The sequence below is a fragment of the Salminus brasiliensis genome, chromosome 12 (assembly GCF_030463535.1).
Source record: "Salminus brasiliensis chromosome 12, fSalBra1.hap2, whole genome shotgun sequence".
NCBI classification, from domain to species: Eukaryota; Metazoa; Chordata; class Actinopteri; order Characiformes; family Bryconidae; genus Salminus; species Salminus brasiliensis.
In genome coordinates, this window is record NC_132889.1 from 12915120 (window position 1) to 12939098 (window position 23979).

The 23979-nt window shown below is 41.4% G+C and overlaps 1 protein-coding gene across 4 annotated transcripts in view; it reads right to left on the reverse strand.

Moving 5' to 3' along the window:
• Nucleotides 1-23979, reverse strand: part of cyth1a (cytohesin 1a) — a 63324-nt gene that overhangs the window by 22405 nt on the left and 16940 nt on the right. The window contains exon 1 of one of the 4 annotated variants that reach the window (XM_072692877.1): nucleotides 10002-10201. The exons of 2 other annotated variants lie outside the window; for them this stretch is intronic. In XM_072692877.1, coding sequence (XP_072548978.1) covers nucleotides 10002-10029 — 28 coding nt within the window. In that variant the 5' untranslated portion in view covers nucleotides 10030-10201. Of the gene's footprint in view, nucleotides 1-1507; nucleotides 1806-10001; nucleotides 10202-23979 lie in introns of those variants that run through there. One more of the 4 variants, XM_072692879.1, reaches the window with a different exon arrangement.

The following is a 23979-nucleotide window of genomic DNA, read 5'->3' on the forward strand; positions in this document are numbered from 1 at the left end:
TCTTGCATTCCCTCATGCTTCCTTATCTTCCAGACCCGGTTTCCCACCCATCTTAACATCGTCACAATACCCACCCCCTCTCATCTGACTCAAGGCTTCTGTATACTGTAGACCACTACACGTGGCCTTGATGGGCACATCTGGCCATGCAGCATGCTGACATTTACTCATTCGAACAAACCTCGTTCATCAATCTGACGCAGCGCAACAAAGCTCCTGGCTCTGCTCCAGAGTGGGCCTGCTACAACTCCATGCCTAAAACACTGAAGCGGTAGAGATATTTGTGAAGCTTTCAAATGAAAACTATCAGGAACACTCCAAGTTCCCAGAACACCCACTTCACAACACAGGGCCTGTTCTGCATCTGAGGACCTTCTGGCAGCTTTACAAGAGACCCCGTCGTGAACAATCACGCGTAGGACTCGAAATTGCTCTTCGTTCTGACCGCACTACCACACACGTTCATAGAGTCAAGACTGTCACAGTCCAGCCCGTGGCATAAGGGGAGGCAAAGCAGGACAGAACTGTCTTTAACAGAGCGAGGGCCACAGGGGGCTCAACCTGACCGGCAATGGAAGAGAGAGCTCAGTGTTGGACAGAGGAAGCGTGGGCCTGACTGGCGGAGGAACACATGAGCGGTGGGAGGATCACAGATCAGATCACATCAGCACCCACTCAAGCTTCAATGGCATTATTCAACGTACACAGTATAATGAACAGCTGAACCTGAGGCTCTGCTCTCTTGTACGGTCATCTTCAAGTCAGGCATCCTGTATTTTATGAACCTCTTCTCTTATAAAAGGAACACTTGAGCAAATGAACAAGAGAGGTCCTTCATCATGCCCAGTTATTCACTTCCCATTTGGCCCTTTTTACTGTCTACTCTAAAGAAAAGCCTTACCCAAAAATGCTAGCAACCACTGATAATGAGAGAATGTTAGCATGTAGCTCTACCCAAATGAGATCATGCTAACTAGCTACTTCAGCTATTGTTTTTCCATTAGGGGTGTCATTAGGCACTCATGATATTTTCAATACAATCTTAGCCCACTGTTTGCAAACTCCCTTTGCACAGACCAGGACTCCTAGGCCTCTATGTAAATAACAAGCACGTGGCACATAATGACTTCAGGTCACACTGCTACAGCTACTCTCATTTTACAGCTCAGTCATAAACTCACAGCCAGCCAGGTTGACAGTTCTCCTTTTATGACCCAAGCTTGACCCCACGAAGTTAAAATAAACACCACACACAAACCTACACAGACGGTCGCCTTAAGCTGATCCATGCAATTCTGAGAGGATTCACAGCAAAACGCAATGTGCCAGGGTTTACTGATAATAGCCTAAAGAGCCTGCTCATGCACTGATGACAGCAACATGACAAAGATTCTTCAGAGGTCAACTTCATATTGCCAGCAACAGAAACTGTACCACAGTCCTCATACACAGCATTTAGTTCAGGAGTTTCAAATCAGCGTCCTCACAGAGATGCAACAAAACTGACCTGCAAGTTCTCGTAAGTTCCTTCAGATCTCCAGCCAATCCAGGTCTCCTTCTTAAATGAGCCTTCTATTTTTGTCAGTGACGAGAAGCACAATTACATGACACATTGTGTCAGCTGGTCCAGAGAAAAGGCGGCGGTCCACTAGCCAGCATGCTGGAGAAAGAACGAACACTACTCTCCGGAAAGAAAGACAGACAGAAAGCAAAAGAAAAGGGAAGAGAGAGGCTTGACAGCACCACAGAGCTGTCACTTAGCCGCCCATAGCAAGCACACTGCTTAGGTCCATCTGGAGACATCCCTCTCTCTGTGCTCCTCTCCACTCCACTCCTCTCCTCTCCTCCTCCCTCCCTCCCTCCCTACTCCTGAGGCTCTTCTGTCAATAACCCAGAGGCTCCACCCAGTGGACAGTCCTGGTCATTCTTCTTTCTTTCAACACACAGTCACATTTACTGTGACACTTCGTTTGTGTCTGTGAGTGAGCATGTATTGAAATGTACACTATAATATTCAGAATCATGAGTGCCCTAGACAACAAGTCCTCCTCAGCATCCACAACTGGTTAGCGTTAGCTATTTAGCTCCTTTATAGAGGCACTCAGCTACTCCCACAGATTACTCTTAGCTATTTCTGAATAATTAAACACATTATCAAATGCTGCTGTTTAGCAAGTGATGCTAAACTGTTGGGCTACTCCGACTAACGAGCTATGAATGAGCTTGTCTATAGGAAGGGGCTCAATACAGCAATGCGGCAGGTTCTGAGGGTGATGTGGCTGCAGCAGATCAGCACAACAGTGCCAAGAGCCATAGTAGAACATGATCTGAAGGGAATTATTGGGTTATTATTCCATTTATGTGTTATTAGTCCTGATATTTATTACATTTTCAGACTACTAAGACACAAAAAAACCAATTAACAAGTTTATGAAGAAAAATAGCCCAGCTTTTGGTCTCCATCACATGGGTTAGTTTCTCCTGCCTGTGTTTGGATAGCTTTACTGTGTGTTTTGATGAAAGATGTCTGCCTTCCCTGTGGTGTTGTTGACCATGTGGAACAACACATTGCTCCAAACACAGAAGTCACTGGTGCTGGTTGTAGAGAGCTTTGTGTTTGTAATGGGAGCATGTTGGTCTTGTTGTTGTTCTAGTCGCTTGCTGTTAGGACATGGTGACACTGAAGCTTGTTCTTTTTGCCAGGCTTGTTACCCTTGATTTTAAACTCTGGTGTACCTTCATTACCATCTTCTGGTTGTTGCTAGGGGACAAGCAAATCTGGAGATACCAGCAGTAATACAATGTATGTCAGCTGATTGCGCTGCGAGGGTGAAACCACTAGTACAAGTATTACTTCAGGCTAGCCTTTCAGTATATGTTCACTGTCTACAATTACATCACCCAAGCTATAGTGCAGTAGCTTTGACGCTTTTTGAAAAAGTAAAAAAAATTCAAAGGCCGTTTACAGCATGTGTGCTCTACATTGTGTGTGTGTGTGTGTGCGGACATGTCTGTAAAAACAGGAAAAACTCACTCAAGCCAATGAGTCAGACCAAAGACGTCCTCACACTAATCATCCTTCTAGACGTTTAATCAGCAGAGTTTCTCTCCCTCCATCTTTCTCATACACATGATGCTCATCGATAGCACTGCATCCAAAAGCTATTTCACTAGACCACAAAGTCCCAAAAGGTGAGTCAAGCAGGGCCAAATTACTCAGTCCACTACTCATTTGGGTCGGGGACCATCATTTCACACTGTGTTCCTGAACCGAGCTGACTTCAGCATGATCTGGGAGGGCAATGACACAGTCTGTAGTCATGCGGTAGCCATTCCCTCAGGACAACCTCGTAGGCCCATAATGCCTCCAGGTTTAAATTCAGGGGTTGACAGATCTAAACAATTGCACTGGCCAATCAATCTTGTGGCCCTAATGAACATTTTTCATTAGCTAAACCGAACGATGCCGTAAAGGGAGGTCTGTTTCTCATTCCGTTGCTTCGTTTCATTTTCGTTATTCAGCCAGACTGGAATTTAACAATTCAAATCAGGTGTTGTAACCTGTGGCAGTGCTTTTAAACATTGTGTTTACTAAAATAGTTACTCCCAGTAAAGTATAAACTTTTGTCTGCTGACCTCATGCCAAAAAGGATCTTGATCATCACTACTAGGGTAAAGAGTGAAACAAACTTAACCCCACAAACTTAAACTACAACTGATCTAGCAGTTTGTTTGAAAAAGAAAATGATCAAAATCTCAAATATCACCCACTGCTTACGGACAGTAAAAAAAAAAGATTAAATCAAACAGAAAAGTGTTCGGAACCACGTGAGACTCCATCTATTCAGCTACCGCCATGTCAATATGTGATTGGAGAGGTACAGAGTGTTCCTGGAGCGCGCATAGGTGTGTGTGTGTGAAGGGGAGGCTGGACAGACAGGGCCTCCCCAAAGCAAACAGAGTCCGGGATTTGCAGCGTAAACATCCTGCAGCGTGTGTGACCGGAGGAAAGCCCAGAGGATCAGCCTAACTAGAACTTTCACCATTCATGTTTAAAGGGCCAGCTCAGAGCTGTGATTCATACAAAACTGACCTCATTTTATTTATATAAGTAATGACCAAACAAAAAAACAAAAAAACAAAAAAACGCACAATTACACAATTACTTAGTGAGTAAGGCTCAAAATAGTTTGTGGTAAAGGTGCTATGTGTACAAGTAGGCCATTGGTATTTATACAATGCGATAAACACTTGTGTGTGATTTATATCTGTACAGAAATCTGTAAGAGTACATGCAAATCACAGTCACCCAACAAAAAAAGGCACTGAGCAGTGGTTTAGTCAATTTAAATATTTCTGCACTCAATACTTCAATACTTGCCTGTGCAAACAGTCCTAGCTTTATACATACATACATACATACACACACACGTTGCACAAAGCCTAATTGGAGGTGGGGGGGGCAACCCACATACATCCAATATGCCACTTCACCCACACTACCACAGCTTAAACAGAGGAAGCCATAGGCAGTGGTCATGTGACAGCAGAAAATGAACACATCAGCAGCCATTTTTAGACAGGAAATGAGCAGAGTTGCACACATTCACCCATCTCATCTCATGCACACTTTCTTCAATGACAGCCAAACTGCTACCCATCCCCCACAATCCTTTGCTGCGCTACATACATTTCACAGGGCTGGGACTGGAGATCAGGTTAAGCGCAAGTCACTGCTTCCTGTTGAGGCTTTCGCTTAGAACTACTACGTCACACGAGAGACCAAAGTCCACACCCTTTGCGTGGGAAAGGCAGCCCACACAACATCCTGTTTCCTTACGGTCGATACAGAACCTGAGAGTTTACCGAAACGTTGATTATTAATTTGTCTTTCTGCATGGTGACATTTCAAAGCAACTTGCAAGCGAATACAGAACATTTACAGCTGTTACATGTACAAGTGTCTAAAAAGAGCTGCTACATGGCAAAAAACCCAATATCATTAATAATGACCTATTATTACTGTGTGCACTCCTTGAAAAGGGCTCATTATCCCAGGCTTGCTCATGCCTCCTTGTTCACACACTGTGGACAGCTGGGCTGCACACCCTCCTGTCCTTCTCAACAGTCGACTCGGTTACGAGCACAAGTGTTGGGCTCTCACACGCCTTCGACGCAGCTATGCTCACCCACATGCTGAGCAAATGCGAGCTCCCTTTGCTTTACAATGCACCACAAGCCTTCATGTTTACACTGTAGTACAATATTAATCACATTTTAAGCACAGCTCCACATAGCCCTTATCATTATTTCTGGCTGCTTTTTTGTCTCTGTGTGCAAATGATAGGCAAATGTTGTTCCTGGAAACTTTGTTGCGGTTTCTATTCTACTCATATCAGGGAGATGCATGGATGAATCGTGGTTCGGAAAACTGACAGCAGTTGAGAACAGTGCTGCGTACATGGCTGTTGGAGGGCTGGGTCTCATCAACAAGTGCAGATCAGCAGATTTTGACTGTCGGGACAACGGGGTGGGTTAAGACATGCAGCTGCTTGTTTTAGGCCTCGAGTGAGTTGCAAGGTGAAAAAGGAGAGGGATAAATGAGAGCAAGAAAAAGAACATTTCAATCTATTGAAGCAGGAAATGTGAGCGAGTAAACACCTGGAGTAAAATGGCCTTCAAACAAATGTGCAGTGCGATTATAGAAACCTCCTCTGCCATTAAAAATGCATTTCTTCCAAGTGTTTTAAATTGTATGGTCTGATGGCTTTGGTTGGTGTGAAAAATGCCCAGACGTGGTTTTACACACTTATTTATAACCCTAATCATTTAACCCTAGAATGAAACAAGCTGTTTTCCTCATGCTGGGCTCATGAATAATTTGAGGAGCTCCGCTCTGATTGGCTGGTATACAGCAAGGCACCATAACAGATCGTCCAAAAATCACAGCATAGTCCTTGTTTTTATCCTTGTCATAAGAACATTATAATAATTTATTTGTATTTGTACGTCTGTGCTTTTGCTTCCTCATGCAGCATTTTCAGGTTCTTTATATGGGTCAGACAGCCTGTCCTTTCAAGCCCACCACCCCTCAGCTTTGGGGAGGCAAAAAAAAACCTAGTAGGCCTAAATCTAGACCAAAAATGGCCCAAATCAAACAATTTGAACGTAGTTTTGAAGTGAGCTCAGCTGTCAGCCGCTAAAATAACACCGCAATTATTTTGGTATCAGCAGACATAAGACAGATGTTTCGTTTTTACCTATATTAAATTTCATATTTGGATTGTATTGCACGCTAAAGACTAAAGCCCTATTATTTTTGGGGCTTTTTTAAAGCCCTACCGATTTTTGTCCCATCTGAATGCTCCATGTCAGTCATTTTTATGGACTGCGCATTTCTGTTTCAGTAAAGATTCAAGCCTTTTACCTTTACGTTTACCACAAAACAAGCCATAAAAATAACCCTGGGTTATCTAAATATTAAGTGAATTGTCATACATACATATTCTATCACATCCTAGTTTTTCGCTGCTTTTCTCATGTATGGAGGCGCTCAAGGAGACACTGGCACAGATACCTCAGGTATACAAGTGTGTAAATTTCAAGGTTACAATATTTGCTATCATCCTGTAATACAGTGGTCAAAGGCCATTTTTTGGGAGGTGACAGCAGTGTGTAGCCACTCCCATTCAAGTTGTTTATGCAGAGATTTCTTATGCTGTGCAAATCGGACATCCTGTAGTAAAATTACATTACTCCACCTCCCCTAGTTTGTCAAACTAATCCAGTCCAAATAGGGCTTAAGTGTGAGGTAGTGGTTAACTGGGCTACTGCGCTCTTACTGTATTTGTAACACTAATAAAACATTACATAAACAATAATGCCAATCCCAATAGCTAATGCAGATCAGTATCAGCTGTAAATTTTAGATCCCTTACACACAAACATTTCCCATATTGTTACATCCCTATAAACAGCACTGCCTGTTCAACAGGGGCTCTATAGTGGGAATGAGCATTATGATAGGAGAAGCATTTGCTTAAAGATTAGCTATTTACAAAGTGAACTGAATACACCTATAGAGTGATTTTTAACACCATGATAAACTACCCATGATTGTTTGTTAAGGTTACTAAGGTTAAAACTAAAAGAAAAAAAGCAAGGGGAAAACTGAGGAATGTGCAGAGAATGAATCACACATGAGAGCAGAAGATGGCTACTAACAAACATTCCTAACATTTGACCTCTGCAGGCCCAAAATGCTGCAAACAACACGTGAACTAACCTCTGCACTAACGGCAGACTAGACTGTAACGGTAGACCAACGGTCTGCGTTGTGTGGTTTACGCCCAGACACTTTTGCCAGGTAATCTGAGTCATAACCCCATCATGGCGGGCTTTTCTTTCTCTCAGTCTCTTACACAAAAGAAACACTCATAACAAACCTGCTGCCCGACATAGCACAACGGCCGCAAAATCAGTCCTTGCGTGCGGGATCAGCTTAAGCACTGCGATTAAAGGAAAGCACCGGTTGGCCTTCAAACAATAATCTAATGACCTCTTATGCCATGTATTATTCTTTCATGCAGGCTGTGTTACGTTATGTAACTTTACAAATGTTCAGATATTAAATACAAGTAGTGCTTATTTACAAAGCCACCATATGACACACTGATGAGCTCACACAGAAGATACGAGTGTCCGGTATCTGAATCATAAAGTCTGCACCAAGCAAGACCACCATTGAGAACTTAGAATTTAGTTTCCAAGATCTTCTACTCCAGAAAACACTCAATTAGTTTATGTCATATGTAGTTCAGTCTGGAAATAACGGATGAATAGTATGTACTGGAAAATAAAACTATGCAACCCAGTTGTACTCACTGTACCTTCATATCTAACAGACCCGGACAACAAGTCTGTAATGACAGCCCAACAGATGAAACAGATCTGTCAACATGCACACATGCATAGGACACATACATAACAGAGCTGCTAAACGCCTTATTTTTACCTAGTTAATTGTGATAAATAACATTCGTCTTCTGTGCTTTTGACCCTGAAGAAAATGAGCTTCATTCGAATGTATGTTAGTCATGTAATCAGATTATTTTCATCGTGTCAACATAGGTTTTTAAAGGAACCTAAAGACATTTCTATGGTGTTTAGATCAGACACCGTAAAAAGCATCCCAAAGTGTCAGTTTGTGTCTCCTTAGGTAGTCCTTGGTGATCTTTAAAGGTATGCTTTGTCTCACTGTGCTACTGCAGAAGTCATCCTTTTCAGCTTCAACATCCCAACATCTCCTGCGTCTTAGATTTCCTGGTATTTTGTGGAATCAATTCAGTAATATATCGATTTTAAATAGGCATCATTTTGTTTTACAAACATTCAAGCAGTCTCGATCTTCACAGATCTCCATAATGTTTAATAAGATCTGTCTTTTTTTTTTTTAACATTTCGCACTGAAGAAACCATAAGCTGAAAAGGCTTGACCTCATATAGTAGAGAGCTCAGAAAAACAAATTGGCATGAATATGCGGGCCTCAACCTGCATTGTAATAAAGGGTCTGATGAATTAATCAATTTGTTAACTTTGTTAATTTGTTAAAAACAAAATGTGATATTGATTTTTCCTCATTAATGCATTACTTGCATTGTTAACTATTACATGTTAACTTTAGCAACCCCGGTACATCTATAAATATATTTACAGCAAGGACATTATCCTCTATCTAGAACCCTGACAACTCAAACATCCCTTCAAATGTAGCTGCTGAAATGGTTCTACCTTTTCCCCCTTTAAAATCAGGTTCCACTATTGTTATGGGTCAAAGGATAACTTTTTTAGCACTACATGGAACCAAAGCGTGTACTAGCTGTAAACTGGAAGGGAAGAAGGCCTGTTTACTTCAAAGGCACATGTTTGATACATCAGAGAATTACACCTCTGATCAACTGACAAGATGAGCCCAAATGAGAAGTGAGCCAAATAAAAAAAGGCAGCTAAACGGTTCATCATATGAGTAACAGACATAAGGGGAAAGCCATTCAGAGGGAAGGGCCATTTTGGTGAAACACACATAGTGAAGAGCTCCAGAGAGACGATCTCAACTTATCCACAAACCAAAGGGACTTTTCTGAGCTAACTAGATAGCTAATAAGAAACAGGATGACGAGATCAATGACGGAGTTAGACAGCTCTTCTCTCACAGGCCTCAGACTGAGACAGTCTCTCAGCGTGCTGGACACTATTTCAGTCCTCGGTTAAAGGCCAGGAGGCGTCTGAGAGGTGCAGGATAAGCCGTAACGCTAGCTGGCATTACAGCAACGCCTGTGAAACCTGTCCGTGCCTAAGCTTTTTGTTTACAAGTCTGATTCGTCGTTCATCATAGCTGATGTCCGAATACTCTGGACCATTTTTTTTAATTTAGGGGTAAAAAAAAAACTAAACTAAAATCACATAGAAAATGCAAACTTTCAAAAATGCACTTGTTGAATCAGCCTCGCCACTGTAAACAGTGCGTTAGCTACAGCTAACTACTGAACTACAGAGACTCCGGAGCGGAAACGAGATCTGGGGTCCAGTTCTGACATTTGTAGCTAACATTTCAGTTATATATTCTCTCTGAATTTCAGTGTAGTATAAATGTCTAACTCAGACAATCGGCGCTTCAGCGATTTTCTTCTGAACATAGTGATACATCTCTAAGACTGAGGAGAGGAATCCAAACTCTGAGCAAACCGACATGTAATCATGCAGCGAGCTAATGTGACTCAACACCGCTAACAACTTCTGCCCCGCTTGTGTTACCTAGCCAGCCCACTTCAGTCTGATTAAAGCAGGGCTATGAAGAACAGGAGTCCAGGCTGGCTCCTGTTGAACCGTTAAAACGAGCTTTAATAAAAACCGTTTCCAGAAAACTGCGCTCGAGCCTTTTTGCCAGGCGCCTGTGGGGACGTTCACTAGCCTGGGCTGATACTTGACAGTCGTCACTTACCGACACCGTCCTCCGATTTCAACACCATTGCGCCTTCTTTGGTAGACCTCTAGACCTCCGCTTGGAGAAGAATCACAGAGCGCTTAAACGGACAGGCGGACGGTCAGTTTTTTAAACTTCTGGACCAACTTTCGGACACCGAGGTCGTCGTTTTACTCGATAGCCGATACCGTGCGGGGAGCTACTGAGGGGGAGATTGTCGTCCGCTTTCGAGGGCGTGGCTTCGGGCGTTTGCGTCACACCGCAATGACCAATCGCGTATTACAGCCACGACTCAAGAACCAATGAAGTATTTGCTTCGGGACTCACGGACCAATTAGCTCCAGGTTTCGTAAAAAAAACACAAGACCACAAAGTGGAGTATCGGGCTGGGCCGCAACGACCCGGATGACGCGTTCTCAACCTGCGCGAGAAGGCCCTGAAGCTCCACCGGTGTTCGGTTACATGCACACGCCCAGGAAACACAGAGAGAGAGAGAGAGAGAGAGAGAGAGAGAGAGAGAGAGACTAAGACTGAGAGTGAGAGAGAGAGAGTGAGAGAGTGAGAGAGAGAGAGAGAGAGACTAAGAGAGAGAGTGAGAGAGTGAGAGAGAGAGACTAAGAGAGAGAGTGAGAGAGTGAGAGAGAGAGACTAAGACTGAGAGTGAGAGAGTGAGAGAGAGAGACTAAGAGAGAGAGTGAGAGAGTGAGAGAGAGAGACTAAGACTGAGAGTGAGAGAGTGAGAGAGAGAGAGAGACTAAGACTGAGAGTGAGAGAGTGAGTGAGAGAGAGAGACTAAGACTGAGAGTGAGAGAGTGAGAGAGAGAGAGAGAGACTAAGACTGAGAGTGAGAGAGTGAGAGAGAGAGAGAGAGAGAGAGAGAGACTAAGAGAGAGAGTGAGAGAGAGAGACTAAGACTGAGAGTGAGAGAGAGAGTGAGAGAGTGAGAGAGAGACTAAGACTGAGAGTGAGAGAGAGAGGGGGGGCTTGACAAACACTAGCGTACAGCCACATGGGGAAAGACCATTACAACTCCTACAAAACAAAGTAAAGCTGACAAGCTGAAATACAACTCCAGGTACTAGAGTGTAGTTCTGACACTAGAACATGTAGTTTCATCAAAACATACGACCAGTTAGGCTGTGTACCGTTATTGAGAGATGGTAGTTTAATCATATGGCAGAAATATCAGTAGACTCTATGGTCCTGTAGTTGAAAGGCTGAGAGGGACAGGCTTCCTAGAACTAGAACATGTAGCTAGTTTTAGTGTAGGTGCTAACTTTGCAATTAAAACTAACATTAGAACATGCCATTTTATTAAAAAGTACTGACATGATAACATGTTTTATTACGAAGTAGCCTACTGACACTAAAACGTAGTTATTACAAGTAATGTAAAAAGTATTCTAGATTATACAGCTTTATTACAAAGTACCAATTCTAGAACATGTAACTTCATTACAAAGTACTGACCCTAGAACATGTAGTTTTAAAATTTAAAATAAAGTACTGGTGCAAGGACGTGTCTTTTTTAAAATAAAGTACTGGTGCTAGGACGTGTCTTTGTTTTAATAAAGTACTGGTGCAAGGACGTGTCTTTTTAATAAAGTACTGGTGCTAGGACGTGTCTTTTTAATAAAGTACTGGTGCTAGGACATGTCTTTTTTATAAAGTACTGGTGCTAGGACGTGTCTTTTTTATAAAGTACTGGTGCTAGGACGTGTCTTTGTTTTAATAAAGTACTGGTGCAAGGACGTGTCTTTTTAATAAAGTACTGGTGCTAGGACGTGTCTTTTTTTTAATAAAGTACTGGTGCTAGGACGTGTCTTTTTTAAAATAAAGTACTGGTGCTAGGACGTGTCTTTGTTTTAATAAAGTACTGGTGCAAGGACGTGTCTTTTTAATAAAGTACTGGTGCTAGGACGTGTCTTTTTAATAAAGTACTGGTGCTAGGACGTGTCTTTTTTTTAATAAAGTACTGGTGCTAGGACATGTCTTTTTTTAATAAAGTACTGGTGCTAGGACGTGTCTTTTATAATAAAGTACTGGTGCTAGGACGTGTCTTTTTTAAAATAAAGTACTGGTGCTAGGACGTGTCTTTTATAATAAAGTACTGGTGCTAGGACGTGTCTTTTATAATAAAGTACTGGTGCTAGGACGTGTCTTTTTAAATAAAGTACTGGTGCTAGGACGTGTCTTTTTTAAAAATAAAGTACTGGTGCTAGGACGTGTCTTTTTAAATAAAGTACTGGTGCTAGGACGTGTCTTTTTTGTAAAGTACTGGTGCTAGGACGTGTCTTTTTTTAAAAAAGTACTGGTGCTAGGACGTGTCTTTTTTTATAAAGTACTGGTGCTAGGACGTGTCTTTTTAATAAAGTACTGGTGCTAGGACGTGTCTTTTTAATAAAGTACTGGTGCTAGGACGTGTCTTTTTAATAAAGTACTGGTGCTAGGACGTGTCTTTTTTATAAAGTACTGGTGCTAGGACGTGTCTTTTTTATAAAGTACTGGTGCTAGGACGTGTCTTTTTTATAAAGTACTGGTGCTAGGGTGTATCTTTTTAATAAAGTACTGGTGCTAGGACGTGTCTTTTTTATAAAGTACTGGTGCTAGGACGTGTCTTTGTTTTAATAAAGTACTAGTGCTAGGACGTGTCTTTTTTTAAATAAAGTACTGGTGCTAGGACGTGTCTTTTTTTTAATAAAGTACTGGTGCTAGGACGTGTCTTTGTTTTAATAAAGTACTGGTGCTAGGACGTGTCTTTGTTTTAATAAAGTACTGGTGCTAGGACGTGTCTTTGTTTTAATAAAGTACTAGTGCTAGGACGTGTCTTTGTTTTAATAAAGTACTGGTGCTAGGACATGTCTTTTTTATAAAGTACTGGTGCTAGGACATGTCTTTTTAAATAAAGTACTAGTGCTAGGATGTGTCTTTTTTTTAATAAAGTACGTATGTGTAGCTTTATTACACTGGAGTTTGTAGTTTTATTAACTTCCTGAGTTAACTTCCAGTTAACTACGGTTAAAGTAAGATCTTTTCTGTTGTGCTCTGTCTTACTACAGGTTTGATAATGTCCATAAGGAACAGGTAGAGCAAGATTAATACTGGCACTGCTTAGACGTTTTCCTGCTAAAGTTGTCAGATGTATGGAAGCGTGTCCCTGCTTGCGGTTGTATAAAGTAAGGCCAAAAGAATGTCGAACCGAAGCAGGAAGACTGGGGAGAGGTTCTTAACTGTTATGCCATATTAAGAGTTATTGTTATGTGGTGAGCAACTAAGTGCCACACAATAATCAGTTTGTTTTTGGGGAACTGGTAATGAACCCAGTTTGAAAATTCAGATGAAGTGATTGTGTTTTAAATCATTATTTATCTTGTAATTATTACTACTCTAGAACATGATACAGGGCCTGACCTAGAAAATGACTCATATCAAGGTAAATAATCATATGAAAGTGTATATTTTCAGCAGGTACTTTCAGTCTCGATCAAACACACATCCTGCATTCTGCGCTTTTCTCCAGTGGTTCTGAACTCCAGGCCTGGGGACCCCATTCCTTACACAATTTCAGCTATTCCCCTCACCAACACACCTGATTCAACTCAACAATTCTCTCAACTGTTAAGTTATCAATGAATGAGCTGGATCAGGAGTGTTGGGGCAGGATGCTTTAGCGTCCTGGGTGGCATTTGAAGGTTTATGGATTTTAAAATGATACGAGGGCTGAAGCTTAATTACATGCACACAGCTTCAGAAATTACCAAGTTTACAAACAGGGCTAGTTAAGTTAATTTACTGTGAAACTGTTCATTATCTATGCAAGGGTTTGTGCACACAAAGAGAGGAAATAAACTGGTCAGTTTGGTTTTAATAGCACAAAAACGCTGTCTTCACAGTCCCCAAAAAGGAATAACTGTTCTTTTATAACTTATTATATAAACACAAAGATCACGGTCATCCAATGACAAAACATTAGACCAGATGACCCCGCATTGTTTAAAAGGAAATAAACCTCAGGAATCACACACTACATGTCCAAATATTTGTAGAACCCCCAACTAATAAATGCATTCAGCTATTTTAAGTTGCAACCATTGCTGACACAGATGTGCAAATGCACACACATGGCCCTGTAAAGAAGTACTACCAAAAAATAGGAATAGCAGATAAACATAAACCTATTGGCACCATGTGTAATATTAGGAGTGGGCTATATATATAAACCCCTCTGGCATTGAGCTGTGGAACAGTGGAATATCATCATCATAGTCATCATCTAATATTTTTGGGATGAGTTGGGCCGTTCGGGATGAGGTGGGGTGGTGATCATTCAATACCCCAACCTCACTAACACTCTTGTCACTGAATGCAATCAAATCCTTACAGCAATGCTCCACAATCTCATAGAAAGCCTTCCCTGGACAATAGAGGCAGTTACTCCAACAAAAGCAGCATAAATTCTTTTTTAATACCCTTGATTTTGGAAGAAACAACAAATAAGCAGCTGTCCCAACATTTTTGCCCATATAGTGTCTTAGATGAACCTTCAGAAGTATTTAGGCCACAGTCGTTCAGCGTGTTGAGGTTTTTTAAATTTGGGCCCCAACATGTGATCAGAAGGGAAAATTAACCTTTCCATGCCCACCTCCCCTGGTTAGCCTACATTTAATAGCAGTGGTATAAAGGAGCACAAACCTCATGTTTGACATCGGATTATGGTTTTTGAGTCACAGATCTGAGCTTTTTTTTTTCAGCAAAAAAAGGGACAAATGTGAGGCAGTATTTAATTTAAGCAGCACAAGTATTTTGTGTTACTGTTATGTTTGTAGAAGTGATTTGTATTTTGAAACTTTGTTATTCTGTGTTAGTGACTTATTTTGACACTTTCTATTAGTTTGTATAAGTGAGTTTTATTTTGACATGGTTTATTTGTATTAGTAACTTTTATTTGGACACTGTTAGTTTGTACTAGTAACTTATGTAGACACTGTTTGTTAGTTTGTATTAGTGACTTAGTTTATGTGTGATGTAGCGGTTCAGTGGCGTGCCTGTCCCTTTCTCACACTTTTTTTTTTCATTCCTAACGTTCCACAGTTAAAGTTAACAGCTGAGTCCATCGTTCTAAGGTTGACTTGCTTGGAGATTTCTCCTTTTCACACTTGTGCCTGTGTCCATATGAGACTCCCACACCTCACACTAATAAAACTCTGCTCTCCAACCACACACCGTGTTTTCAAACTGTACTGGTTTTATCCAGTTTGTAGTTTGTAGTTTTGTGAGCTTCTTGGGCCGTCTTGCAGGCACAGCACTTCTAAGGTCCATCCACAGAGTTTTGATGATATTTAGGTTGGGGGACTGAAGTCAGAGGGCCATGGCAAAACCTTTAGCTTGCGCCTCTTGAGGAAGTCCATTGTGGGATTTGAGATATGTTAAGGATCATTACCTTGCTGTAGTATCCTATCTAGTATCTCCCATCCTATTTTCATCTTCAGCTTCAGCTTTTTCTTTAAAAATTATGTTTATTTCCAGAATTTGCTGGAAATTGCAGGTATTATATATGATATAATTGCAGGTATATAAATGAATATAATATAATATAATAAGGTGTTTTCAAACTGTAGTGGTTTTATCCACACGCTCCAGTCAGACGGACTCAATGCTGCTGTGTGTTTAGATTGATGGGATTTACTACTGTAAAAAGTTACGGCAGCAGTAAATCTGCATTCCACACTAAATTCTGCCGATTAATCCGCTTTTTTTAGTCACGTCCTGAACCTCGAGGTTCAATCTGTTACACCACTATTTAATAGGTTTACCATGATCACTTCTTGAAAACAATGTCCATTCTAAAGTCCAGCCTGTGGGAAAGAGTTCATGTCCGCCCTCACCGAAACAGAAGCAGTTGGTCTAATGTATTGACTGTACCTTTAATTCCTTCAAAGAATGGAATCTCCGGAGAGCTACTCAGGAAGCTGATAAGCATCACTTTGATGAGCAGAGCAGACATGCTTGTCTGCTTCACAAAAGCCACTGCTGTGCTTCCTCAAATTGACAGTCTCTGACAATACAGCCACTGTTGAGTGCAGCAGATTTCCAGCACAAAGACAGGCTTCTTTTTTCCCGCCCACTGACCCATATTGTAAATACATGTGAAAAACACTGGGACAAGACATCCTCACATTTCTACCCAAGGTCATGCTTTCGCTGCTGTCCTTGTATCGCGCGACCTATGTAGATCTGATGCTCGGCCTGAATTGGGCAAAAAATCTGTTTATGTAAATGTGATGGTGACATATGACGCATTTCAGATGGGCTTTGTTCGCATGTTTGATGTTTCAGTTCTGCTTATGGAAACATGAAAATGCAAAGGACATTTCTGACCAGCGTTTTCCAGCTGTATTCTGCCTTTACAGACCTCTTTTGTGACAAAATGTCCACCCAGTGCCACCATAGAAATGCTGGAAAAAAAACATGAAAAACCATGTGCATCAAAGATATGTGACAATATATTTGAGAATAGAGGTTCTGTTTATGATATTTCATACAACTGCATTTTTAAACACAAAATATCCGGCACCCAACTCCAGTACAGTCATGTTATGTCCCTACACTCCTCCCAGCTCTAGTCTCATTAATGGATCTTGCAACAACATGGATAGTGAGCAGCCTTCTTCATTAGCCCATTTAAAAGCCTATGGCCCGCCGGTGAAAGTGTTATTACAAACTATTACTATTACCAAAGAATAGCCCCACCAGTTTATACAGGAGTCCCTCTGGTTACTGAGTAAAATGTGTAATAAGCCCTAGAATAGGGCTGGGCGATATGGTAAAATACTATATCACAATATTTAAAGACTTTAAAGATTTTTCATGATGAAGGAGATTTAGCATGATACATGTAAATACATCAGTAGCGACAGATTCTAAAAAAACTACTGTTCAGATAGAAGATTTTGTGTAAATAACGAATTGTGAACTAAGTTTCATGAACTGAATCGAAGGCTGAAATAATTAATGACAAAAATGACAGTTAAAGTGGACACACTGTTATTGTTAGATTTTATGCAGGATTTCCATATTTTACAGTTTCCAAAAAAAAAAAAAGAGCCTGAAGCAAAAGTTCGGGCCCCTACATGGTCAGTCCTAACCCCACCATTATAGCAAGCATCACAGTTTGTAAATGTTGTTTGGAGCAGCTAAGAACCTTTCAGTTCTTGTTTGGTGAACTTTTGCCTGTTCTTCCAGCAAATTGAACAAAAAATCTAGTTTTGTGAGCTTCTTGGGCCGTCTTGCAGACAGCAAGACAGACAGCACTTCTAAAGTCCATCCACAGAGTTTTGATGATATTTAGGTTGGGAGACTGAAGTCAGAGGGCCATGGCAAAATCTTTAGCTTGCACCTCATGAGGAAGTCCATTGTGGGATTTGAGATGTGTTAAGGATCATTACCTTGCTGTAGTATCCTATCTAGTATCTCCCATCCTATTTTCATCTTCAGCTTTTTCTTTAACAGTGAAGTGATGTTTATTTCCAGAATTTGCTGGTATTTTAGTAAACTTATTCTTCCTTCTACCTGTAAAAAGTTGGAGAGGTGTCATTTTCTTTTAAGCGAACTAAAATAAATAAATGAATATAATATAATATAATAAATTACTTAAAAATGGAATTCTTGGGGGACCAAACTTTTGAATGGATGCGCTTTTTTAATCAGTCTAAAATTACAAAAAGTACAAAACAAACAATACACTAATCTTACACTAATTCTTAAAATGTTGAAAATAATGTTTCTAATTTTTATGCCTTTTGGAGATCAATTCATCTTCTACTCACATAATTATTAACAGAGAATTCAATAGAAACTTTGGCCATGGGTGCCCAAACCTCTGCATGGCCCTGTACATCCACATACGCTGCAGTTTAGACCCACCCATTTAAGCTTAGGTTATACAGAGTATTTTCGAATGCTTTTTAAATGAGACACAATCCAGGTCTGCCAATTAGATCATTTCCATATTATCATGTTAAAAGCACAGTAAAACCACAGTGGTAAGTCTGTGGCAAGTCTGTGTCTGTATATGGTTGGTGTGGCGCAACAGATAACACCACTACCTGCCAGTAAGCTACCACACCATGTGGGAGACTGGGGTTCAATTCCCGGTCTGGGTGACTGTGCTGCACTACACCAACAAGAGTCCTTGGGCAAGACTCCTAACATTACGTTGGCCCTCCTCTGTAATACGAGTAACCTTGTAAGTCGCTCTGGCGTAAGGGCGTCAGCTAAATGCTGTAAATGTAAGTCTGTTTAATTCTAAAGGAGAAAAAGAGGTTGGAAAAACTACATAAAAAACAAGCAAATAAAAAATATTTTTTGATACATAAAACGTATACAAATGGTATTCATGGACCACAGAGGAAAGAAGTAAAACACAAGGAATGTGTAGCCTATGGGCCCTACTACTCGCTACTTAGAGTATTAGAGCTATAATTAGATAGTACAGCAAGTACATTGCTGTACGTAGGGCTATTCTTCATGTTAGCCATATTAGCATGTCAGACAGCCTTTTAAAGTTCATCACAATGGGTCTTTATGTACATATAGGAACTCCCAATAAACCAAAGCTCCTGAAATCTTCCTGACTGTGGACTTCGCCTTGTTATCACAATGATGCACAAGCACACTTGGCTATTTGTGGAGTGTTATTTTTTCCCTTTATTGTTCCTCAAGGACACGCCACTGTGTATTGTGTTTTGGAATGTGACCATAAGAGTATGGGTGAGAAGTCATGCAAGCTCCTCATACCACAAAAACATGACAATCCCAAATTATAAATTCCATACACATGACGATGGAAAATAAAAAAATCCATACACATGATTATCAAAAATAAAAAATCCATACACGGGACTATCTAAAACCAAAGAAATCACCAGAAATGACCCAGGTGGGCCAAAATTCCATAAAACATGACAATCCAAAACTTAAAATATACACATGACAGTGCAAAATCAAAAATCCCATTCACATGAATAACCCAAATCAGAAATACTATACACTTAACTATGCAAAACCAAAAATGACCCAGCTGGGCCAAAAATTCCATACACATGACTATCCCAAAATAAAATATTCTATATACATGAATATCCAAAACCAAAAATCACCAAAAATTACCCATCTGGGCCAAAGATTCCATATACATGACAATCCAAAATCAAAAAATACCATACCATACCATACCATAACCTACTTAACCCACAAAAGCATTTCTCACTTCTTCTGGCATCAAAAGACAGTCCTTTACCTACTTTTAGCCAAGCATAGTGGAAAACTGAGTGGTGATGTGATTGACAGCTGTTAAGTGTCTTGTGACTCAGACTTTAGGTGATTATAAAATAACAATACACAAGGCTGAAGTACTGAAGCCATTACAGAATCTAATTATCGTAGGCTGCACAGTTATATAACGCAGCATCAGAATTAAAGGGCAGATACGGGGAAGGTAATTAGACTGTCAGCTTCTCGAGACAAAAGGAGGACGAGGAGTGCGTTATGGATAAAATACATGTGTTTTAGTTATGATTGACGTATATTAAAAGTGCACTTGTTTATCAATAGCGTTACAAGGTTAAAGACCGGCCTTCAAGTGTCATTGGTCAACACCGGTCAAAACACTGCCAAAAAAATATTTGCCTGTTGTATCCCATCTTCTATGTCATCATTAAAAAGGCCAGTATCACAAGAAGCATTGAGAAATCATATATGGTCTCCCACTGTAGAGCAAAACACACAACGTCACACAGATCCAACCTTTTGAATTCTAAAGCCAAAAACAAGGCATTTCAAAAGGAGCTCAACCTCAAGCACCAGACATCATTCTTTAAGCGCCTCCTGGTGGTTACTGGATCCACTTGCAACGCATGACCACCCCAGTTGAGCTCCAGTAATAGAATCCCACTCTACACCAGGCTGGAAAAAAAGATGACAACCCAGCTGGACCAATCTAATCCTTAAATAGGACACAAATGATAATATGAGGTAGCACAACAATAAAAGCATGGCAAGCGGCCCCCTGGAAGCAGAGGAATATCTGCAATTATCGGAGTAATTGGCTCATTTTTCTTCATTTGCAGACGTCTCCCTCCTTGTAGCAACAGCACTCTTCTTCGCCGGGGTAATTCGGGAGTATAATGAATGCGCTCCATGCTAAAACGGGGAGGCATGTCAGCAACACAATGAAGCCAGTTCCCTCAGAGACACAATGTTGTTGAAGGAGGGTCTAGAGATACATCTGAGATTGCTCTATGGTAACCTACCAGGTGAATTTTTCAAATGGTCAAGCCTTAAAGACCAAGGCATCCATCTCAACCAACAGTTCTTATACTCGTATATATGACAAGGATTAATAATTGATCATTTTAATGATACAATACTTTTTTATGCTGTACAGATCCCATACTGAGCCTAAACTGTGGTGCGAACTGAACTTGTGTATACCGTTACACCTCTACTAGCTATTAATATGCATCTAATACATAGCCTACATAGTTTTCTTTAGGCAGATGACGCAATTCACATAACCTGTTGGCTTGGACCAACAACTGGCACATCCACAGTAGTCCATGAATCAGAATAGCTCCTTTTAGATGCTGATAAAGAACTAATTAAGGAGGCAGTCAGGCTGTTATGTGCTTTTAAGAACTGCAATAATCCACTAAAGCTTGGGCTTGCTCTCTTCTCATCAGCCTCTGACCCCGTTGGTGAGATTAAAGTAATGTGGGTCCATCCAAGCATTGTAACGAGTCTTATGCATCTTATACAGATGGAAGCCCTGTGGCTATGAACAGCTGCTGAATGCCCCTGCACACACACACACACACACAAATTCAGCAGCGGCCTTTCAGTGCAGTGGACCTGTTGAATGTTTGTGTATCGGTGTGTGAGCGTGACCTAATCGATCAAGGCTTTAAATCAGGAGTGTGAAATGTGGTGGTCCGACGAGGAGACCTCTTCCATCAAAGCCTGAGATTGGAAGTCGTACCAAATTCCATTGCGTCATGCCGTGACAAACATTTTTATTATGCATCCACCACTGCAAGGTTATGAAAGGGCCTTCGTCAATGCAAGGACACAGCCCCATTATCTGTACCTCTCTGTTATCTACCAACAGTAGCAGGCCTGACCTATTTGGCACCTCTAGGCGAAATTGTGCTTGCTACCACCCACCTCAGCCTATGCCCTCAGACTCCAACAACAACACAAAGAATGGTGTAGGATGATTGGATTGTAAACCAAGGTGAGTTCAGTTATTGCTTTGTAAGTTCTGAAAGCAGAAACTGAAAAGACTCACCTCAAGGCATTTAGGTCCATTAAGCATACCTGCTGTATTCTTTATCTGGGCCATTAAGATTTACATTTGTGGCATTTAGCTGACGCTCTTATCCAGAGCGACTTACAAGGTCACTCGTATTACAGAGGGTGGGTCAGTGTAGTGTTAAGAGTCTTGCCCAAGGACTCTTATTGGTGTAGCGCAGCACAGTCACCCAGACCGGGAATCGAACCCCAGTCTCCCACATGGTGTGGTAGCTCAGTGGCAGCTAGTGGTGTCATCTTTTGCGCCACACCAACCACCAATTGAAGTAAGATGTTACTTTGTAGATCAGAATTTTCATTAAATCACTGGTAATCGTAAATTACTCCAATCTTTTTGCTGCAAGATATTGTGGCACTTGAACAGTAATGGAAGGATGTCACTCTAGCGCCTGCAGCCAAAGCTGAGCTTTCAATAACTTTGATGATGACTTGCTTTCAGGAATTATATATTGTCAGAACCCATGCTATTGCTCCCTGCTAGCTCAAAGAATTATGTATGTACGTGAATTTGAATGAAAATGGCATGTCACAGTTATTTATAATTGCAGTAAGGCACAACTTAGTGGGCCCTCATACTGCACCCTGCAGCACCCCACCACCCAAATTGAATTAGACTGAATGCAACAATAACCACTTTTTTGGGATGGTATATTCTCCCAGAAACAACTACTCTCACTACTACTACTATCATTTTAAGACAATTTTATGCCACTGATACAAAATATAATAACACAATTACACTTTTTTGTTTTACTGTTTTAAAACAGTGTTTAATGGCAGCATCTTTTTTGCTACATCTGTGGGCGTGCACAATTTTGTCATGTGTTTTAGATGAGGTGGACTCACTCCAACAGAGAGCAGACAAAAGCATGTGACAAGAAAACAAGTAAACAGGTCAGCAAAAAATGATCAAGGTCCTACAGTGACAGGCCTACAGCGAGCAACCAATAAGCTGTGGGAACCGGGCAAGACAGCGGATGTAGAGGCACATCAACATTTCGCCATTTGAGGAGCACCTCTATAGATCACAAAGCGCTCTGATGCTCTGTTGTCAATGTTGCCTTATAGACAGCTGGAATACAGTGAGCATGTGATCTGACAAGATTAAGAGAGTAAACACCGGAACTACAGATCAAAATGTGGCCTTGCAAGATGGTCACTGGCCTAATCACCTAATCACTCCTCACGGTCTCTCTTAGATGTCTCATTTGGTGGTGGTGGAAGGGGGTGGGGGGTGGGGGGGACTAAGTTCTGATCTCCTTTAATTCCCAATATATGCCGGCGATGCGAGGGGAGGGGAAGGGGGGGGGGGGGGGCAAGGCAGACACCAAACAGTCAGACTGAGCTTTGAAAGACTCGGCTTTGAGGATCCCTGTTTGGATTCCCCCACAATGGAGTCCCTTTGATGTGGCTGTCAGAGCGACTGCGCTCTGAAACTCTTAGTGCTCAGCATGATCTCTCTGTAACCCCCCCCACCCCCCCGCCCACACACACACACACACACACACACACACAATCCCCACCCTCATCACATTTCTGTCCATCTTGCCCAATCTTCCGTCAAGCAAATTCCATTTCGAGTGACTGGTTCGCATTGGACGTTTTCCATTTTTTCCCCCACTTACCATCACTAACAGTCTCAGCAAGGCTTGAAGCTTTTGTGGATAATTGCAGGGTCGGGAAAGCAGCAGGGAAAACGAGCTGAGTGAGAGATCATCTGCATCTGGCGGAGAGAGACTGATGCCACCACAGTGCGGCAGTCAGAAGACAGAGACCGATGAAGCAGTGCCCTGGTATTACCGCTGTTAAATACAAGCATTGTTGACCACTGCTACTCCTCCAGGGGAGGCCAGGGGAGCAAACAGGTGGCTGTCGACATGTGCAGCCCTTCCCACAGCACTGATGTTCCAACTCCTTCACCTGTTTCTAATAAAGATGTGCAGACGCTGGGCAGACGTGTCTGTTCACTCGCTCTCAGCGGTAAGGGTGGCCAACCCGGTGCCCAATTAGACCAATATTAATCTGCTAATTACCATCAGGTGCTACAGCTTGATAGTGTGTTTCACCTCTGCATTATTCTAAACATGTGGCCACATAAGTGAAATAGTACAGCTGTGTCTAAGTTCTAATTTCTTATAATCCACATGCAAAGGCTGCTCATACTTTTTTTATTTAAAATAAAGAATGGAAGCCAGCTGACAGTCTAACAAAGGTTGCAGAGAACGGCATCACACTTTAGGTCCTGATTCACCTCTAGAACCTAAGCAGAACTGGCGTAAATCAGCCATTTCAAAACAGGTTTTATACCATGACAACATAATAGGCCCTAATACTGCTCCCTGCAGCCCTGCTGCTAATTCATCAGTCAGCCCCCGTTCAGTTTGGATCCTGCAGCACTCTGCCACACAAAGCTTTATAAAGGAAGCTTTAGAATTGAACCTGAACAAAACTGTCACCATCTTGTTTCTTCAAAATAGTGGTATATCATGACACAACACAATGGGCCCTAACACTGTTCCCTGCAGAACCCCACCATACAAAAAAAGAGTAGAGTAGGGAGATTCTACATTAGACATCTCTGAGCCTGAGTGCCATGTACTCCCCTTGTGTGCGCATATCTCTTGTGCAG